The sequence below is a fragment of the Cydia amplana genome, chromosome 18, assembly GCF_948474715.1.
Source record: "Cydia amplana chromosome 18, ilCydAmpl1.1, whole genome shotgun sequence".
Classification (NCBI taxonomy): domain Eukaryota; kingdom Metazoa; phylum Arthropoda; class Insecta; order Lepidoptera; family Tortricidae; genus Cydia; species Cydia amplana.
This window is the reverse complement of record NC_086086.1, coordinates 15,392,020-15,409,716: the sequence shown is the minus strand read 5'-3', so window position 1 is coordinate 15,409,716 and position 17,697 is coordinate 15,392,020. Positions and strand designations below refer to the sequence as shown.

The 17,697-nt window shown below is 36.7% G+C and overlaps 1 protein-coding gene across 1 annotated transcript in view; it reads right to left on the bottom strand.

Annotated features, from left to right (window-relative positions):
- Window positions 1-16,928, bottom strand: part of LOC134656629 (microtubule-associated protein futsch) — a 204,021-nt gene extending 187,093 nt beyond the window's left edge. The window contains exon 1 of the mRNA XM_063512186.1: window positions 16,678-16,928. Within this exon, the coding sequence (XP_063368256.1) occupies window positions 16,678-16,834 (157 nt within the window). The 5' untranslated portion in view covers window positions 16,835-16,928. The remainder of the gene's footprint in view (window positions 1-16,677) is intronic.
- Between the last annotated feature and the right edge of the window lie 769 nt (window positions 16,929-17,697).

The window sequence follows — 17,697 nt, the reverse complement described above, 5'->3', positions numbered from 1 at the left end:
CAAATGCTTTTATTTCATTTCATTTCATCAATACCGATTTTGATTTTTGCGACAGTAATGTCGCGCTACAATACTGTGCAAAAATGCTGCCATTACTCCCAACTGCATTACTGCAAGAAACGTCAAAGGTCATTGGGCGTTTTGTTCATGGTTTCGTTAAAATTACAATACAATACAATACAAATACTCTTTATTGCACACCTCATTACAGAAAACAATACAAATAATACAGGAAGAGGTTAAACAACAGGCGCTAGGCGGTCTTATCGCTAAAAAGCGATCTCTACCAGACAACCTTTAGGTAGCGGAAATTAAAAAGAAATTACTTTTTTATAAATTTCTTTGCCTTTCTTGTAAATAAAATGCAATTTTCTCATCATTTTTTGAAGAATAATGAGACCCTCAACTAATCGAATTTAAACTGTTGTGAGACATGCTAACATTGAATAATTTTACGGTTTAGACTCACTTGTTTTAAGTCACTCGCGCGACATGTTTCGGAGAGCCTAGGTGACTTAAAACAAGTGAGTCAAAACCGTAAAATTATTCAAAGACCCTCAACTGTATGGTGAAAAATTATCTTATCTTATTTTATTTTTTTTAGTTTCTTTGTGAGGGGTCTCAACCACGTTAGCTCGTTGCTGTATTCAACCGTCAGCTCTACGAGTATCAATAATCAATCCTATTAAACACAATCTCATTAAGAAAATAGGGGACGACCGGTCCTCCATACAAACGTAGTGCTCATTTTCCTCCCTGGATTTACATAATAGGGTATTTTCCTGTGTTTAAAATAAATTATTTCACACCATGCATCGAATAAAGCACCAGATAAATGGTAGAAAAACATAGATAGCAGTTATTTTTAAGCACAAGTCTTATTTAACAAATCGGATAGAAATATAAAAAGTAGGCGAGTTAACCGTGACGTCATTATGTAATGTTTCATATAAATTCCATATTAGCAAATCGTTTTGACAGTTTTACAAAAGAAACTGATTTGACTAGTAGGAAAATACCCTATTGAATATACTCTTACACAATTCATTGCATACAAATGCTAGCTAATGCCTGTTCGTTAATTTTTAATATATTTTGCTTATTTAAAGAGTTAGGAGCGAAAGGGATATCTTTGTGTTTATGTACAAACTTCGGATTTCGGGGGGCAAAATGTAATGACAGACAGTACATGGGAAAATAATTGATAATTAAGTATATCGATACAGTAACTCCCTAAATTATACCCCCTAAATCCAATCTGTCTTAATGATTTATCGGTTAACTAGCACCCGCCGCGACTTCGCACGGGTTACACAAAACATTAACAAATTATATACATAGGTTATTGTTATACATAGGTACCTAAACCTTTCTCAATAATCACTCTATTGATAGGTGAAAACCGCATGAAAATCCGTTCAGCAGTTTTGGAGTTTATCGCGAACATACACACAGACAGACGCGGCGGGGGACTTTGTTTTATAATGTCTACTGATACCGGACATTGGTTCTAATAACAACATGAACTAACCAATAATGAACCTTAATATCTTTATAATAGGGTTTATGTATCGTCAATTAACGCGCAATGATTCAGTTTCGCACTCTCCTGTCAAATCGACCGTGAAACCATTTGCAAGTCTCTATGGCGGTTATCACGCTAGATGCGATACGATGCGCGAGCGGGATGTCGCTATAATACGCGCATAGCGTTGTCTCGCTCAAACATCGGAGCGACGCGCGAATCGCATCCAGTGTGGTAACCGCCAATAGGTCACGGAGTAGCTCTTGTTGCTGGGGCGTAGAGTTCGTTTTGGATTGGCAGGTGGAAGTGTGAGAAAAAGTGTGTTACTGTTGTAATACACGTCAATTAAGTGTCTGTACGTTTGAAGTATTTGTATATTTCATCAATATACACGTAAGTACTTAATACTTTTGAAAACCTATTAAGAGAATAGACACAGAATCTTAGCACTTTCCCTGTTGCATCCCAAAGGAGCCCGGGCTCTTTTTTATTAGGGTTCCGTAGCCAAATGGCAAAAAACGGAACCCTTATGGATTCGTCATGTCTGTCTGTCCGTCTGTCCGTCTGTCTGTCCGTCCGTATGTCACAGCCACTTTATTCAGAAACTATAAGAACTATACTATTGAAACTTGGTAAGTAGATGTATTCTGTGAACCGCATTAAGAAACAAATAACAAATAAAAAAACAATAAATTTTTGGGGTTCCCCATACTTAGAACTGAAACTCAAATTTTTTTTTTTCATAAACCCATACGTGTAGGGTATCTATGGATAGGTCTTCAAAAATGATATTGAGGTTTCTAATATCATTTTTTTCTAAACTGAATAGTTTGCGCGAGAGACACTTCCAAAGTGGTAAAATGTTACCATGCAAAATTCCACCGAAAATTGGTTTGAACGAGATCTAGTAAGTAGTTTTTTTTAATACGTCATAAATCCCCTAAATACGGAACCCTTCATGGGCGAGTCCGACTCGCACTTGGCCGCTTTTTAATGATATGCAATAAATAACCGTTGCCCAAGTGCGTTGCCGGCTTTTAAGTTGGTAGTACGCTCTTTTCTTGGCAGGTTTGAAGGTCGTATCGTTCCGGAAATACCGAAACTCTAGTCTGTCTGTCTCTTTGTTTCTCTGTCTCTTTGTCTCTCTGTCTCTTTGCCTCTCTTCTTCTTTGGCAACCTAACTTTAAAAATTAGTATAGGCACTAGTTTTAACGAACCCGATTGACATTTGACCCTCCAACCAAACCACTAAAGGGAAGCTAGGGCCTTATTAGGATTAGTCCGATTTCCTCACGATGTTTTCCTTCATCGATAAGCGATTGGTAAATATCAAATAATATATAAAGTAAATTAGACCCACAATATAGTCCCTCCATCCAGGCATCCACTACCTACGTAAGTCCTAACCCAATCTGGATTAAAGACCCTAATCTAGGATCTGATTTACTTCCACATCTCAACCTTTTGTAACAAAGGGCCCCATTCAGATTTAACAACCAGTTACGGTTTTGATCTTATTTTGATACGACCTTGAAGATCGCTCACGCTGATTGGTGCATACGAAATGAAGAGAAAACCCTGCGTGAAATCACCAAAGCTGTATCAAATGATCATAACAAATTAATAAATTAAAATAAATCTCAAAGTGACATTTATTTTCAGATACAGCCGCCTTGGGAATAATTAAGGCCAATTAGGCTTTGTCTTTTTAATGGTTCCTGATTTGCCTTTCTTTGTTATGTCCAGAAATACTAAAGGCTTATCTTTACACATTAATCGCTGTGCTTTTTGGCTTAAATAATTGAAAGAGGTAATTGTTAGTTTCCTTTTCATTTTAATGTACTATTATATCTTTTTAACAACGCTTTCAGATCTCAATTAACTACAGTCTGCAATTAACTATCTTAGAACCACTTGCACCATTTCACTAACCCGGGGTTAACCGGTTAAACCTGGAGTTACCATGGTTACCAGTACAATTTGACACTGGGTTAACGGTTTAATCGCGATGAAACAGGAGCTGAGATTTAAATATTTTAGGTACCCATCTCGCTAACGGAAGCGGCTCCTAAAACTAGTGCGATAAGGACAAGGCGAAAAATCCTGCGTAAAAATCTCAAAAATCGAGGTTTCGCACTCGACTGTTTCCTCCTCCAAAACATAATCAATCGTAAGCAAATTTGGAAATCTAAATGATTATGAAATTATCTGTGTCGGACCGTTTTGCTTTTTTGGCTAGTTGATATCAGTTTTGAATACCACGCCTCTCATTGCGGCATAGTCAATTAGGCCATTTTGGCCATTTTTGAAGGGCTCTAGCACCTTAAAAAACAAAAATATCAAAAAAAGCAAAACGGTCCGACACAGACATTGACAATATTAATCTGTGTTGAAAAAAACATTGCTCTAGCTTCAAAACCCACGGAGGAAACAGTCGAGTACGTTTGTATGGAGAAATGACCACTCCTGTTGGCTCTTGACCACGGGCAAAAAGTTACTTTTCTTGTTGACTTTTGACTTTTAGTGTTTGTTTTCCAATTTATTGCATAATTTATTTAATGGTTATGTTACGGTGCGTCCAGATCTAGATCCCGATGTGGGTTACGCATTTTATGAGTTTTATGCAAGCCTTGCATGGAGTGCACTAATAAGGCCCGCAATTGGAAGCAGCACGTGCACTTTCGCAATTTTTAGCGCTCCGTGCAAAACTTTTCTCTTGAAGCACTTGTGATATAACTTCGATCTTTAAAATCGGTTAAATAACAAACTGTTTATATTTAAGAGAACAATCAAGTAAAATTCACTTCATAATAAAAACAGTTACCTACATTAAAATTAACTATACCTATCGGTAAATGCGTTATTGGGTGTAGATTTTTTTTATGTCAGATTTTAATAAAAAATGTTTAAGTTTGAAAAGTTTGGCATCCTAGGCGGAATAAATACGAAATTCCAATTTGAAACAAAAAAAAAACTTTCCGTCGAAAATATAGTTTGTCAAAGGACTGTCTCATTTCAAACATAGACAGAGAGAATCATACTATCTTTGGCTTACACTAGTACATACTAGCATCCAAAAGAAAAGGATGATTATAGTTTTTTTTTAATCTTATCTACTGACAAACCAACTATATATCATACGTTTGCGTAACTCAGAGGGAGATTTTGTAGGACATACGGTGAAATTTTGTACAGAATACGAAACTTTATATCCGCGAAATTTTATCAAAATCTCTCGAAAAACAAGAACAAATAATAAATGGCCCATTTGCTAAATTCTGGCGCACCTTATATTGACTCGCCGAGACCCGTGCAGCCAGTAGCAATGCGTCTCGCTGCGCATTGCGCATGATTCAGCGCGGAAGCGCGCTTCCTTGGAGGGGGTCATGCCAAGGGGTCACCGTTAAGTCTATGTTCTGGATCTATTTTTACCCGAGTACGTAAAGCCAAAAAATATAGTTATATTTTACCCAGAACAAAAATTAAGGTTCCATCACACAGGCGCGTTTTCCGGGCGGGGCGTGGGCGGGGCGCGCCGCTTTTACATTTTAAATGCTCACGCCCCGCCCGGAAAACGCGCCTGTGTGACGAAACCTTTAAAGGGGCCCACTGATTAACAGTCCGCCGGACGGTATCGGCCTGTCAGTTACAACAAAAAGTTGACAGTTCCGAACAACTGACAGGCCGATACCGTCCGGCGGACTGTTAATCAGTGGGCCCCTTTAGAGGTAAATACAACGAATACGACGGAGACCGCGTGGCTGGCGACAAACGCGTCTTTTGTTACTTTACTTTTTGTCCCAAAACATTTACGCAAAAACGAAGGTCGGTCGATCAACTCTGATCGATTTAGAACAGCAAAATTACTTGCTTTATCTTAAATTAAAACATGTGTTCTTGTAAAATAGCAGCAGCAGCCTAAAGGTATGGTTCGAATTAAGACTATATACAGCATTATAATTATAACCAAGCTCTTCAAACCGGACTCATAAGATTCTATTCCCATCTATACCCGCCCCACGTGACCACCGCCATAGACGAGGGCACAAATGGGAATGATTTGTATATAGCGCCGATTCACCCTCAATACGATTCAGCAATACACCCTCATAAGACTGGAAAATCCTTACCAACTCCAAATAGGTACATACAAGTCGCCCCGGGATGTGACATACCATAGACGTCACACCCGTCCACGTCACAGCCTGTATACGAAGTATGTAGCCCGCGACCGGCCGCAAAAACCTAATTAACTGCTCTCCAGTGGACTGAGACGGAGCGTTATCAAACATCTTGAATATAACTATTTGTCGGACGGGACGGGAGAAATCCATTAATTCCTGGTTGCATACTGTAATTAGTTTTAATGCCGTCAGTCTGCTAGAGTCTGTGCGGAGAGAGAAGAGTCGTAGAATGTATTGGATCCCATACATTTCACGACTCTTCTCTTTCCGCACAGACTCTAATTGCTGATGAACCGCACCGTTGTATTGGATTCTGGATTTTTGGTCAGAAAGTTATAAATTAAGATGTACCTGGAATAATATCTTGCACTTAGAAATGAGTAGGTTAAAATATATGTCACAATCTCTAGGACAATCAATTCAAATGCTACATCACTACATAGTATAAATCAAAGTCGCTTCCCGCTGTCTGTCTGTATGTATGCTTAGATCTTTAAAACTACGCAACGGATTTTGATGCGGTTTTTTTTAATAGATAGAGTTATAATTATAAAAGAGGAAGGTTTATGTATAATTTGTTAACCCGTGCAAAGTCGGGGCGGGTCGCTAGTAAGTAGTATATACCTATTGCTAAATTACTGGACATTGAAGCTATCAACATTTTTCATTTTAAAAACGCCTCCGTTGTAAGTTTTTGTATAAAATAAAAAGAAAACAACGGCCAAAGTATTAAGTAAATTGGAATTGGTATTAATTTTCATGTGAGTTGGAAATATCTTCTAAAATTAAGTAGCCATACTACTCTTAAGTATTTTTTACGCAAAATCTTAATACGTGCCAAAGCTGTTTTACCCCACATCATGTTAATAATAGTTCCAGGAAAGAGAACCAAATCTTTAAAGTTGTAAACATTCATAATTACTTATATCAAAAGAACAAACTTAGCATTAGCCCTTTTCGCCCTTAACCTTCAATCAAAATAACTGCCGCACCCAACCCTAAATCAAAATACCTAAACCCTACCCAAACCGCAATCTGTGTCCGCGGTTATCCGTCACGTCAAACGTGACCTTGACCTATGGACATTTGTATATTTCGGATACAGTACCGCCCAATAACATATTATTGCCCTACCTAATCTATTTACTTATGATTATTATTTTAGGTTATTGACTTACAAAAATGTTTTACATTTATTACCTACTTGTAATTAATTATTAAAATGAGTAACAATATGTGATGGAACTCGTTAATCATATCATATCATAATTCATAATTTTTTATTGCATGAAAGTGAGTACAAAAGGTATTAGTATATACAAAAAGTCCATCACAATCTGCCGAGGTCCAGCACGCAATATTTCTTAAATCTAAAAGCTAGGTACAACTAAATTAATTTAGCTAATACTTGTAGATCTCTTTTTTGGTCGACATAAACGTTTAGACAATTCTTTTAGAGGGTTTTAAATATAATATTATGAAATAATAATGGCCGAATACATACATTAAGCCATACTCAGCGAGATCATACTGAGCTATTTTTACTAAAATTAAAAGTTTTCCATGGGAGAGCCAAATTTTTCTTAAGTATTTCGAGGTTAGTTATTCTGTAAAAATCATCCAGTATGATCTAAATATATATTCACCTAGTAAATAAATGTTTGCTTACATAAGTTCTACTAACTACAAATATAGCGAGTTCCCCTTTAAATTAATTAGTACCTAGTTAACTAGTTATATTGTTTACTTCAGCAGTTTGTTAAATTGGTGTTTGTTGAGGTACAAAAGTTTACTTAACTAAGAACCCCTGCCTCTGCCAATATTTCACCTCACCTTTGACCTTGACCCAGTTGAAATATTTACAGCTTTGATTTTACGATGTCCATGCCATCCTGTTGATTAATTAATCTAATTAGCTATTGGAATATTACTAATGACGTCGACACATTAATTTTTATCTTATCTTGTGCTTTTTCATAAGTTTTTTATGTAATCTTCCATAAATCAGGTTACCTACACGTTTTTAATTTCGAAATTGGTCGAAAAAGACAATCATGGACGTTTTAGATTACTGGCATAAGTTACGCAGTAATACATAGGTCATCAGTCTTTCATCAAATGTATATAGCGTACTGACGCTGTAGATGTTTTGTGAATTAATTCGAACCTAACCTAACCTAAGCTACCTACTAATACCTAATACTAACCATATACTTGTCCGATAATAAAGCACTTAATAAGACTTATTATTAATGTAACTTCATTGTAACATGGTTATAACATAAATAATTGCTACAATTACTCCTAAACAAAAGCGTGAAAAAACTAATAGACGCATTACAAAAGTGGCCCTAACACAGTCCCTTAGCGACTCTATTCAGACGTAATTATCCGTGCTGAACCGCTATTACTCCTGCCCATACAAAAACGTACATACATACATACATTCGTTAACGCAAGTACAAAAAAATTAATTGAGTGATTACGTGTTTTTATTCAATTACCTGTCAATATTGAACATGTGGTTTTTAATGCATTTTTGTGCATAGTGTTGTATATTTATCCCGTAAATAAAATAACGTGATTTGGAAAGTGTTATCTATATTTTAAAAAATCACTTTTATCGGATTACCTATTTTAATTGGTAATTTGATTGTTTTTAAAAGCTCAAACAAATCCTGCAAGCTAAATTAGACCTACTTTCCATTTGCAATAGGAATCATGATACCGTCGAGCTGATCTGATGATGGCCACAGTAACTCTGCAATACTGATGCAGTCATTGAGGTATATACAAGAGACGACATCTCGAACAAAATGTTTCCGCACCTCAGAGAAGTGCATGCACTTCTTTGCTTTTAGTACGTCACCGACCACTGACGAGATGCCACACGTGTACAGAAAATTAAAAAAAGAATTAAAAATTAGAAAATGCCTTCGTGCGTGTTAAAAAGTTGCAACAATAACACAATAAAATATAATAAAAGGGATGGAATAACATTTCACCGGTAAGCAATGGAATAACTGTTGATTTACTATTATTTAGTTTTCAAAGTAAATGTTTGGTCGTAGAAAAAGTATTGTATGCAACGTTGTTTAACCGAGTCAAAAAATACTCGTGGCGTCTTTATTAACAATTTTCGGCTTCGCATGCATGCATGCACTTCTCTGAGGTGCGGAAACATTTTGTTCGAGATGTCGTCTCTTGTATATACCTCAATGGATGCAGTAATTCTAGTGTAAATTAAATAAATAGTCTCACTCCGAACGGTAACTTTAGTTTCCCGGTAACTTCAACCCAACCCGTCGCATTCAAGCATCCTTCTACCTCTAGCTAGGTACAAATAGGTGAAAGAAAACATCTGCATCGCGATTTCCCACTTCGACCCACTGATCCATTTCGGTATGCAATCAAAAAATAATCTAGACCCTCTAATATTAACGTTTACAATCAAACGACCAATCGTTCAAATCAGCACAGCCACACACACATTCGAATAATATAAAATCGACTGTAAAGTTCATGGAATAAGATTGGAAATCGTTCGATCAAGTCCAGTCGATATGATCACTGTAATTACTTCTCGCGAACGATGCGCAATTTACGATTCGATTTTTTTCTCGATTCGATTTTTGTCGTTGCTCTGATTTTTGTCAAAGTCCGTGCAGAGTTTGGCCACAGATTATATAATAGTTCTTACGAAGTTTGGCCTCTACAAACGTCATCGATAATCGCATGCGATTGCGACTGTATCGCAAAAAGTGTGCCGGCAATCATCTCAAACCGCATGCCTTTGTTGCAATGTTTGTAGAAGCCTTTAGGCGGACTCTATATATGTATGTATGTAACTGTCCCATTAAATTTGGTCGTGCAGCGGCCGCCACGTCATAATCCTTATTACGCGTCCTCGCTTGCGGGGCTTCCGCGCTCGCGGTGTGCCAACACGCGGCCAAAATAAAATTACTTATACCACTATCAGAGAAACAGTATAATGTCAATAAGTTTTTAAGCCTTATGTTTTTAAATATATTAGAACGCATATTTTTATACCTGATATGAATATTAAATACCTAATACAAAGATTAAATTCAACACCTTTCAAGTCACTCCCTGAATACGTTGAAGTGTATCTTATTTTTTATAATAACGGGCAAGGTTCAAAGCACGATACCTAAGGGCCGGTACAGACGCACTGTAACTTGTATGGGAACTGCACGCCGACTACAAATTGCAGTCGGGTTGCAGTCCGTCTGTATTGGCCCTAAGACCTTTCTCGCGAGCCCAAATCATTTCACCCATGCAATTAAAACTGCACAAGGCATGTTTTTGGCGAGGAACAGAAGCCTACGAGAAAACCTGGTCTTCAACAGGAGATTAACTTTTTTGAGAATGTATTAATCCCAATAAGGAACCGGTTTTCCATTTTTAAATATGCAAAATATTAAAAAAATACTCCAGCATAATCTTCATAACCAGCCCGTCTAATTTACGATCTCCAAACAACACTGGCCTTGGCTAGCTGCATCTGTGACGTCACAGCTAGTCATCACATCTTAAACACATGTCAAACGTCTCCGCCAGTGAGATCACTGCGTCTGCGACTAATCTAATCAAGCGAAATTGTCACTTGCAAGGTGTAGTTCACATATTTCATAAAGTTGTCTGGGGGTCTCTATTGTTTCCCAAAAAGTTTGAAGTCATAATATATGTATTGTTGTATATTTCTGTGTCTGTATTGTTTGCCCGCATGCGTAATATATGTATTGTTTCAAATAAAAACAATAAAATCATTTATCCATACATTTTTTGATAGTTTTATACATTTTCATTTTGAGATTTAATCGTGTGTCGTTTTTTTTGGGTTATAGATGGCAGTAAATTGACAGTGACTACAAAATTTACTATAACAGGACCACTCTAAACTATCAATTCTCTTTATCTTTAGTGTCCGAATGTTACTTAAAAGGATCTAAATTGAATAATCCTATAAAACCCTAAAAATCTAATTACTCGTAAACGAACGAACTAGGTAATACCGAAAGTTAAATAAGAGCTGGCGAAATGTGTGAACTATTGATCGAACGTATTTGAACGATGAATATTTAAATGAGCAATCAGAATTCCATTAGACTCGTTGCCACTTTTTCTGTTAAGTGCAATACAAAGTATTGGTTTATTTTTGGAATGTATTTTTATTTTTTATCGAGCCACCTCTGTGGGTGCATACGTCGTACATATACAACAGGCACTAGGCAAAATTGTTTTCACCACACCAGCTCGGAAAGGCTTACTTTGCACTTCAAAAACTGATAGCAAAGTTGCATTTTATTCACATGTGAGGCAAAGTAATCAAATGCAAATGTTGAGTTGTTTTCCTATGTTTGCTGGTAGAATTTACTTTTAAATTATGATTTTGGATGATAAATATTTAATAACATTCATTTGGATTTGATTTGGTTTGATTTTGCTTGATATTTTACATTTAATATTTGCTTCGGGTTGGTGTGGTGAAAAATTTTGTGTTTCACTCGGGGGCAAATTTTGTTTAACCCTCGTGCTTTGAACCCCTCTGAACGCTCAAGATTCCATTTTTCGAATTTTGGAATCTTTCGCTTGCTCGGGTATCAATATTAATTAGCACGAGCGGTTAAACAACAACTTTGCCCCCTTGTAAAACAATAGTTATTTGTACAACAAGAGATCAAAGTTTGATATTTCTTCGAGTGCTTATTTTGAGTCCCGTGCAAGCGAAAGATTCTATACTAGGTTCACGAGCGTAGCGAGTGAATCTAATTTAGAATCTTGAGCGTAGTAATGGACTCAAAAGCGCACGAGATGTAAATAACTTTGATCTCGTGTAGTTCACAAAACTTTTCACCTCAGCAGTGAGAACATATTAGAGAACCCGAAAAATGTATTCCTTCTTCATCACTTATCTCTATTCACTCATGTTTTCTTAAGATATACCAACAATTAAGTTTTCACCTCAGCACTCGGAATAATAAACCAACCGGAACCGCCATTAACAGGCGTTCCCCTCTGCCAAAAGTCGGCGGCCGCCGGTCAAGGAGGTTATATAAAACTAGTTGCCATACGTCATACGCCATTCAGCAAACGTCAGTCTAAGCGGAATGTTAGGAGCAGAAAATGCCGAATTGTAGCGTTTTCTCCTGTAAAAACCGATTGGACACATCTAGCGTACTTAAAGAACACGTTTCTTTTCATATGTAAGTACTATTACATGTAAATATTATCAAATAGTGCACTAATTTAGCAAAAAACTAAAAAACATTGTCAGTCTGAAAGTGATACCACTTCATGGTACTAGATCTAATTTAGGGTAATATTTAAAGAAGACTTTCTAAATATTCATTAGGTATACCTAACTTCTAATTTGCGTTGCTTATTATTATATAATTTATATAACACATTATTTTTCTATAACACCTTATTTTTATATCAACATAATCCATTCAAAGAAATAAATAGTATAAATCATAAGTAACGTGATATTACCGATCTGGTCATTGTGCTAGTTTCCGTCCATGCTCTAGTCTCTAGTTTTCGTCCACATGACAAAATAAATAAAAAATAGCAAATTAAATATCAAATATGTTATTTGCTAATCAGCAAATAACATATTTGATATTTAATTTGCTACTTGCCAAATACATTTTTTATGTAGATAGATACTCGTATATTGTCTCGACATTAAGGATTGCTTTAAGTCCAAATTTTTGCAGCAATGTAGATTTATATTCAATTTCTTCAAGTGGACGAAAACTAACGCACCTACCCTACTACTGTTTGAAAATTCATTTTTCTCTTAGTTTCTATCGTATATTTTTTATTTTACATGTCCAATATTTGTATTGTATTTTATTTATTTTAAGGTATTTACTGCCGTCATTTTCCATAAATAGGCACTTTTAATTTATTACTCTGGTATCACTCTACCATAGTTAGCGATGGGACACCATAAAAACCAATATCGATAAAATCTATATGAACATTATAAATATATTGTTATTTTGATTTATTTTTTTAGATTTCCAAAAGATGCAATAAATTTTAAACATAAGTAGTTTTCAGCTTACCAAGCCATCGAAAACCTAAAAATATTGCAATATCAGTCACGTTTTAAAGTTCTAAGAACTGCATAAGTAAGTTTGTAATTCCATATAAATATATGCTATTACAAAGTTACTGTTGCAGTTCCTACAAATAGTAGGTAAAGTAAAGGTACACTACGATGATAACCGACTTGGTTTCACATTAGCATTACATCTCAAAACTTTTTTGTAGTAGAAGCGTTGCGAGACTTGCACCTTTTTAGGGTTCCGTACCAAAAGGGTAAAAACGGGACCCTATTACTAAGACTCCGCTGTCCGTCCGTCCGTCCGTCCGTCTGTCACCAGGCTGTATCTCACGAACCGTGATAGCTAGACAGTTGAAATTTTCACAGATGATGTATTTCTGTAGCCGCTATAACAACAAACACTAAAAGCAGAATAAAATAAAGATTTAAGTGGGGCTCCCATACAACAAACGTGATTTTTGACCGAAGTTAAGCAACGTCGGGCGGGGTCAGTACTTGGATGGGTGACCGTTTTTTTGCTTGTTTTGCTCTATTTTTTGTTGATGGTGCGGAACCCTCCGTGCGCGAGTCCGACTCGCACTTGGCTGGTTTTCACATGTAATGTTTTTGATGGTTATAATTGACTAAAGCAGACAGTTAAAATTCAGTCAATAAAATATCGACAATATTATCGACAAGTCCCTCGCACTTTTACGTTTACTTAAAACTGACATCATCTCGTTCACGGACAGGGTTGTCTGTGTTTGTTCTTGTATTTGTGTGAATATAGTTTATGCTAGTGTTTGATAATTTTGTCGTGTGCGTGTGTAGCGACGCATGCAAAAAATGCATTAGTGTTTACATTATTTGTGTGCGTTCCTCGCCCCCCGCGCCGAAAACGGCAGAATTTTTCACATAGAAATTAGTGCCTGTCACCACTCCATATTGGATTATTCCTCCGAGCCTCAGCAGCTCGAACAAGGGTACTTTGCTACTTAATAACAGTGAGCAAAATCGCATTTTGCTCATTTTGTCTCACTCAGTGAGCAAAATGCGATTTTGCTCACTGTTTTTAAGTAGCAAAGTACCCTTGTTCGAGCTGCTGAGGTGAAAATAACTATTTTGACCGTCTTCAAAAAAGAGGAGGTCATCAGTTCGTTAAAAATCTTTTATTATGATTTTTAAGTACCTAATTTACAAAATTATCGCTTTAGTGCAGACTTAAAGCAGAGTTTAGTAACCGATATGGTATCATTAACCGGTTACATCCATTGTTATTTAACCGTTCGTTAACATAACGTATAATTAACCTTAATTTACGATCCAAACACTATTACTGAACACGAGCATAGCTGTTTTTTTTTGATGTTCGCTAGTGAATCTGTAAGTTGAAGAACGTTGCAATTCTGTTTTTGTAGAATTTCCAAAATTACCAAAAATTCTCCAACCTGGTCACAAACGCGAGAATTTGGAGGTTGAGAATTGCAACCTATAGAGAATAATATACTTAGCCTGAAAGACACGAAAGCATGTAACTAAAACTGTAATACCTCAGCCGATTGAGCATAAGCTAGGTCGTTTAATAATGCGACGCAGGCAAGCCTCGTTGTGGAATTAAAATAGCGTGATATGGGGGTAATTCAATTCCTGAATTCTTATGAACTCTGCATCCACTTTTATTTTATTAACATGGAAAAAATGCTGGTTCCAAGAACTACGTGGTAATGTACAATAAAACCAATGGATACAATATTTGTTTTATATTTTGATTTTAAAACGTTTACTATTTTAGTGTTTGTCATATCTGAAGCAGAATGGAACTATTTAACAGATAATCAAAACATTTCTTAGTAACGACAATTAGTAGACATCAATTTGTAAGACCACTACACCGTGAAAAGTTAACAAACCGCTGGTCCAATTCTTTCATATTTTCTACGCTTCGTAATACTTTCCAAATTTGTGCAGATTCAGCTTATCTTTATAGATAAGATAGTGTATCTAGATTGCATCATTATATTTTGCATAATTAGTTATAGATAGCCGACGGATTTAACGCAGATGAAAAAGGAGATGGTGGGACAACTCCGAACGAAAGATTCTGAACAAAAGAAATATTTCCCATGTTTTTCATGCATATTTTTTTTTTGTACAAACCGCGGATTGAACCTACTTCTAGGTACGTTAATTGATCGATGGCACGCATTTGAAAAGAAAAGTTATGTTTCACTCATGTTACACATGTTTGAGTTTGCTAAATGTAACCTGTACTAAGTTCTGCTTATAATAAATCGCGAACTTAACCTTAGGTGTTTTTCTTTAATATTTATAGCTTTGTACACATTGCATCAAACTAAACAAGACAAAAACTTGCGAATCGTTTGCTAGCCGCCGACCCGCAAACCCGGCCGGCGAACCGGCGCGGCCGCTGTTACGTCGGCCATTTTGAACTATCAGCTGTCATGCCTGTTCAGTATTCCACTGACCGTTTGGGGGTTAATTGGTCAAATTTACTGACACTGGCAAAATATGTAGTTGAAGAACATTTCTGTCAATTTCACTCAGCTGTCATAAATCCCAAATCAATACAGTTGTACCGAGATAACTCTACATGCCATAATTAATGTCAAATTTATATGAAAATATGTCGTTTATAATAACACTAGCTTACTTTGTTCTATTCACGTCGGTGCAAAGATAACGTAGACGGACTCTGCTTTTTTTGTGCCCTTTCACGACATAAAGAAACTTAATCACTCAATCCATATAATTTTCATTAAAGTACATATAAAAGTGCAACTCGTTTGCTGTCGGAAAATCCCGAAAAGCCGGCCGGCGAATCGGCGCGGCCGCTGTCACGTCCGCCATTTTGAAATGTCAGTCAGCTGTCAAGCTGTTTCAGTGTTCAACTGGCCGTTTGGGGGTTAATCGGTCAATTTACTGGCACTGACTGCGACTGAAGTATGCTTTTTCACAATGCAAGAGACAGTAGTTTTATGATCAGCTTCATATTGTTGAATAACTTTTCTTTTGACGAGTTGCATTGCAAGTTGTGTCTAAGCTAAATCTCCACCGATTTGAATAAAACAAAGTGAGCAATTGTCATTATAAAAGTCATATTTTCATATAAATTTGACATTAATCATTGACATTGCCACACCTTGTCTTTTGTTAAATACGTCCGATTTTAAGAGAAACCTTATAATAATAATATATATCTAGATGAAAACAAATTAGTTTAAGTAAGTACTCAATAGGTACCTACTTAAATATTGCAAAAATTACGTAATCTACAAAACGACACTTTAACCATCATTGTACTTATTATGTTATGTATTTTATATATTACAATTATCATACAAATTAATTACAATATGCATCAACATCAAATCACCAATAACATAATATTGTTATTCGGTTTAACACAATAATTCTACGGGTAAATATTTAGTAAGTTTCTCTTCGCAATTTATCATTTTACGGCAAATATTATATGTAATTATCTTACTTGACAATATTTTATCGTGATTTTCTGTCTTCGGTAAAAAAAAGCAATTTCCTTCATGAATGAATAAACAAACAGGTCTAAATAAACTCAGTCAATAATCACGCAAAAAACTTTATAGAAACTTCTTACCGCACAAGATGTAAAAACACAATGAGATCGACCAATATAAAGGGGCTCTCCGATCAACACGATAAAATTAATGATATTTGAATGCATTAATGACGTAACAATAATAAAAAAATACCTATAATATTCCGCAAATTATCCTGAAGAATTCCGTTTCGTTAAAACACTGTAAAAATTGGCATCAAGTGAAAAACACATAATTTTCTCACACTATCACCAAATTCACATCACTGACGTCTGTCACCCTGACACTTACCTTTAACAAGCCGCTGCAGTATAATCTCCTTATGCTCGTGCGTGTGAGGCTCCCCGATGACCGCGAGCAGGTAGCACCCGGTCAGGGGGCTCGGGGGCGGGACCGAGGCCGACACCTCGGTGCCCAGCGACAAGGAGCGCTCCTCGTCGATCTCCATGTTGGCCAAGCGGACGACCGGCCCGCTCGACCACTCCGAACGGAATGATATTTGTGAAACTCGCGGACCGCCGTGCGCGCGCATTGAACCAAAATCGACCGTATCTTTACGCAGACGCGTCGGCGTCTCAACCCTTAGCTTCCCTCCTTCTCAAACTTATGGGATTCTTTTAGGTTTGAGAGGGATGGGGGAGTTTATAGGGCGTGTAGTTGCCGGTTACCGGCGCACACGTGATCTGCATTGCGTCTAAACAGACGAAGTAACCTCAGCTCTCAGCTGTTCGGCAATCGATAATGATATAATCATATGTAACGTGTCCTGGTGCATTTTGCATGCCATTCAAAGGATCAGCCTTAATACCAAGCATAATCATTTAAAAATCTTTTCCTTGTTTTTCATAGAAATTTTCTTACAACGAGACCGGGAAATTTCTTTGTAGCATGTCCTGGTGCATTATGCATGCCATTCAAAGGATCAGCATTTTTATTTCTTTATTCTACGTCAGCTTCAAGCCGATATTTGGCAGGAAACGGCGCAGGATCGGGAAAAATGGTGTGCTCTCGTTTCGGAGGCCAAGATCCTCTTTGGGTCGCTGAGCCGTAATAGTTAGTTAGTTAGTTATTCTACGTCGGTAGCAAACAAGCATACGGCATGCCTGATGGTAAGCAATCTTTGCAGCCTATGGACGCCTGCTCTTAATTCAATTATCAGTAGGTACTCATTGGTCTCTTAATTTTAAAAAAGGAGTCTTCATCGAAAGCGATGAAGGCGATTCTAAAAAACTTACGGATGTTATCTACCAAAAGTTAGCTAGCTATTATTGGATAGATAGGTACCTATAGTGTTGAGGGCACTGCTCCTTC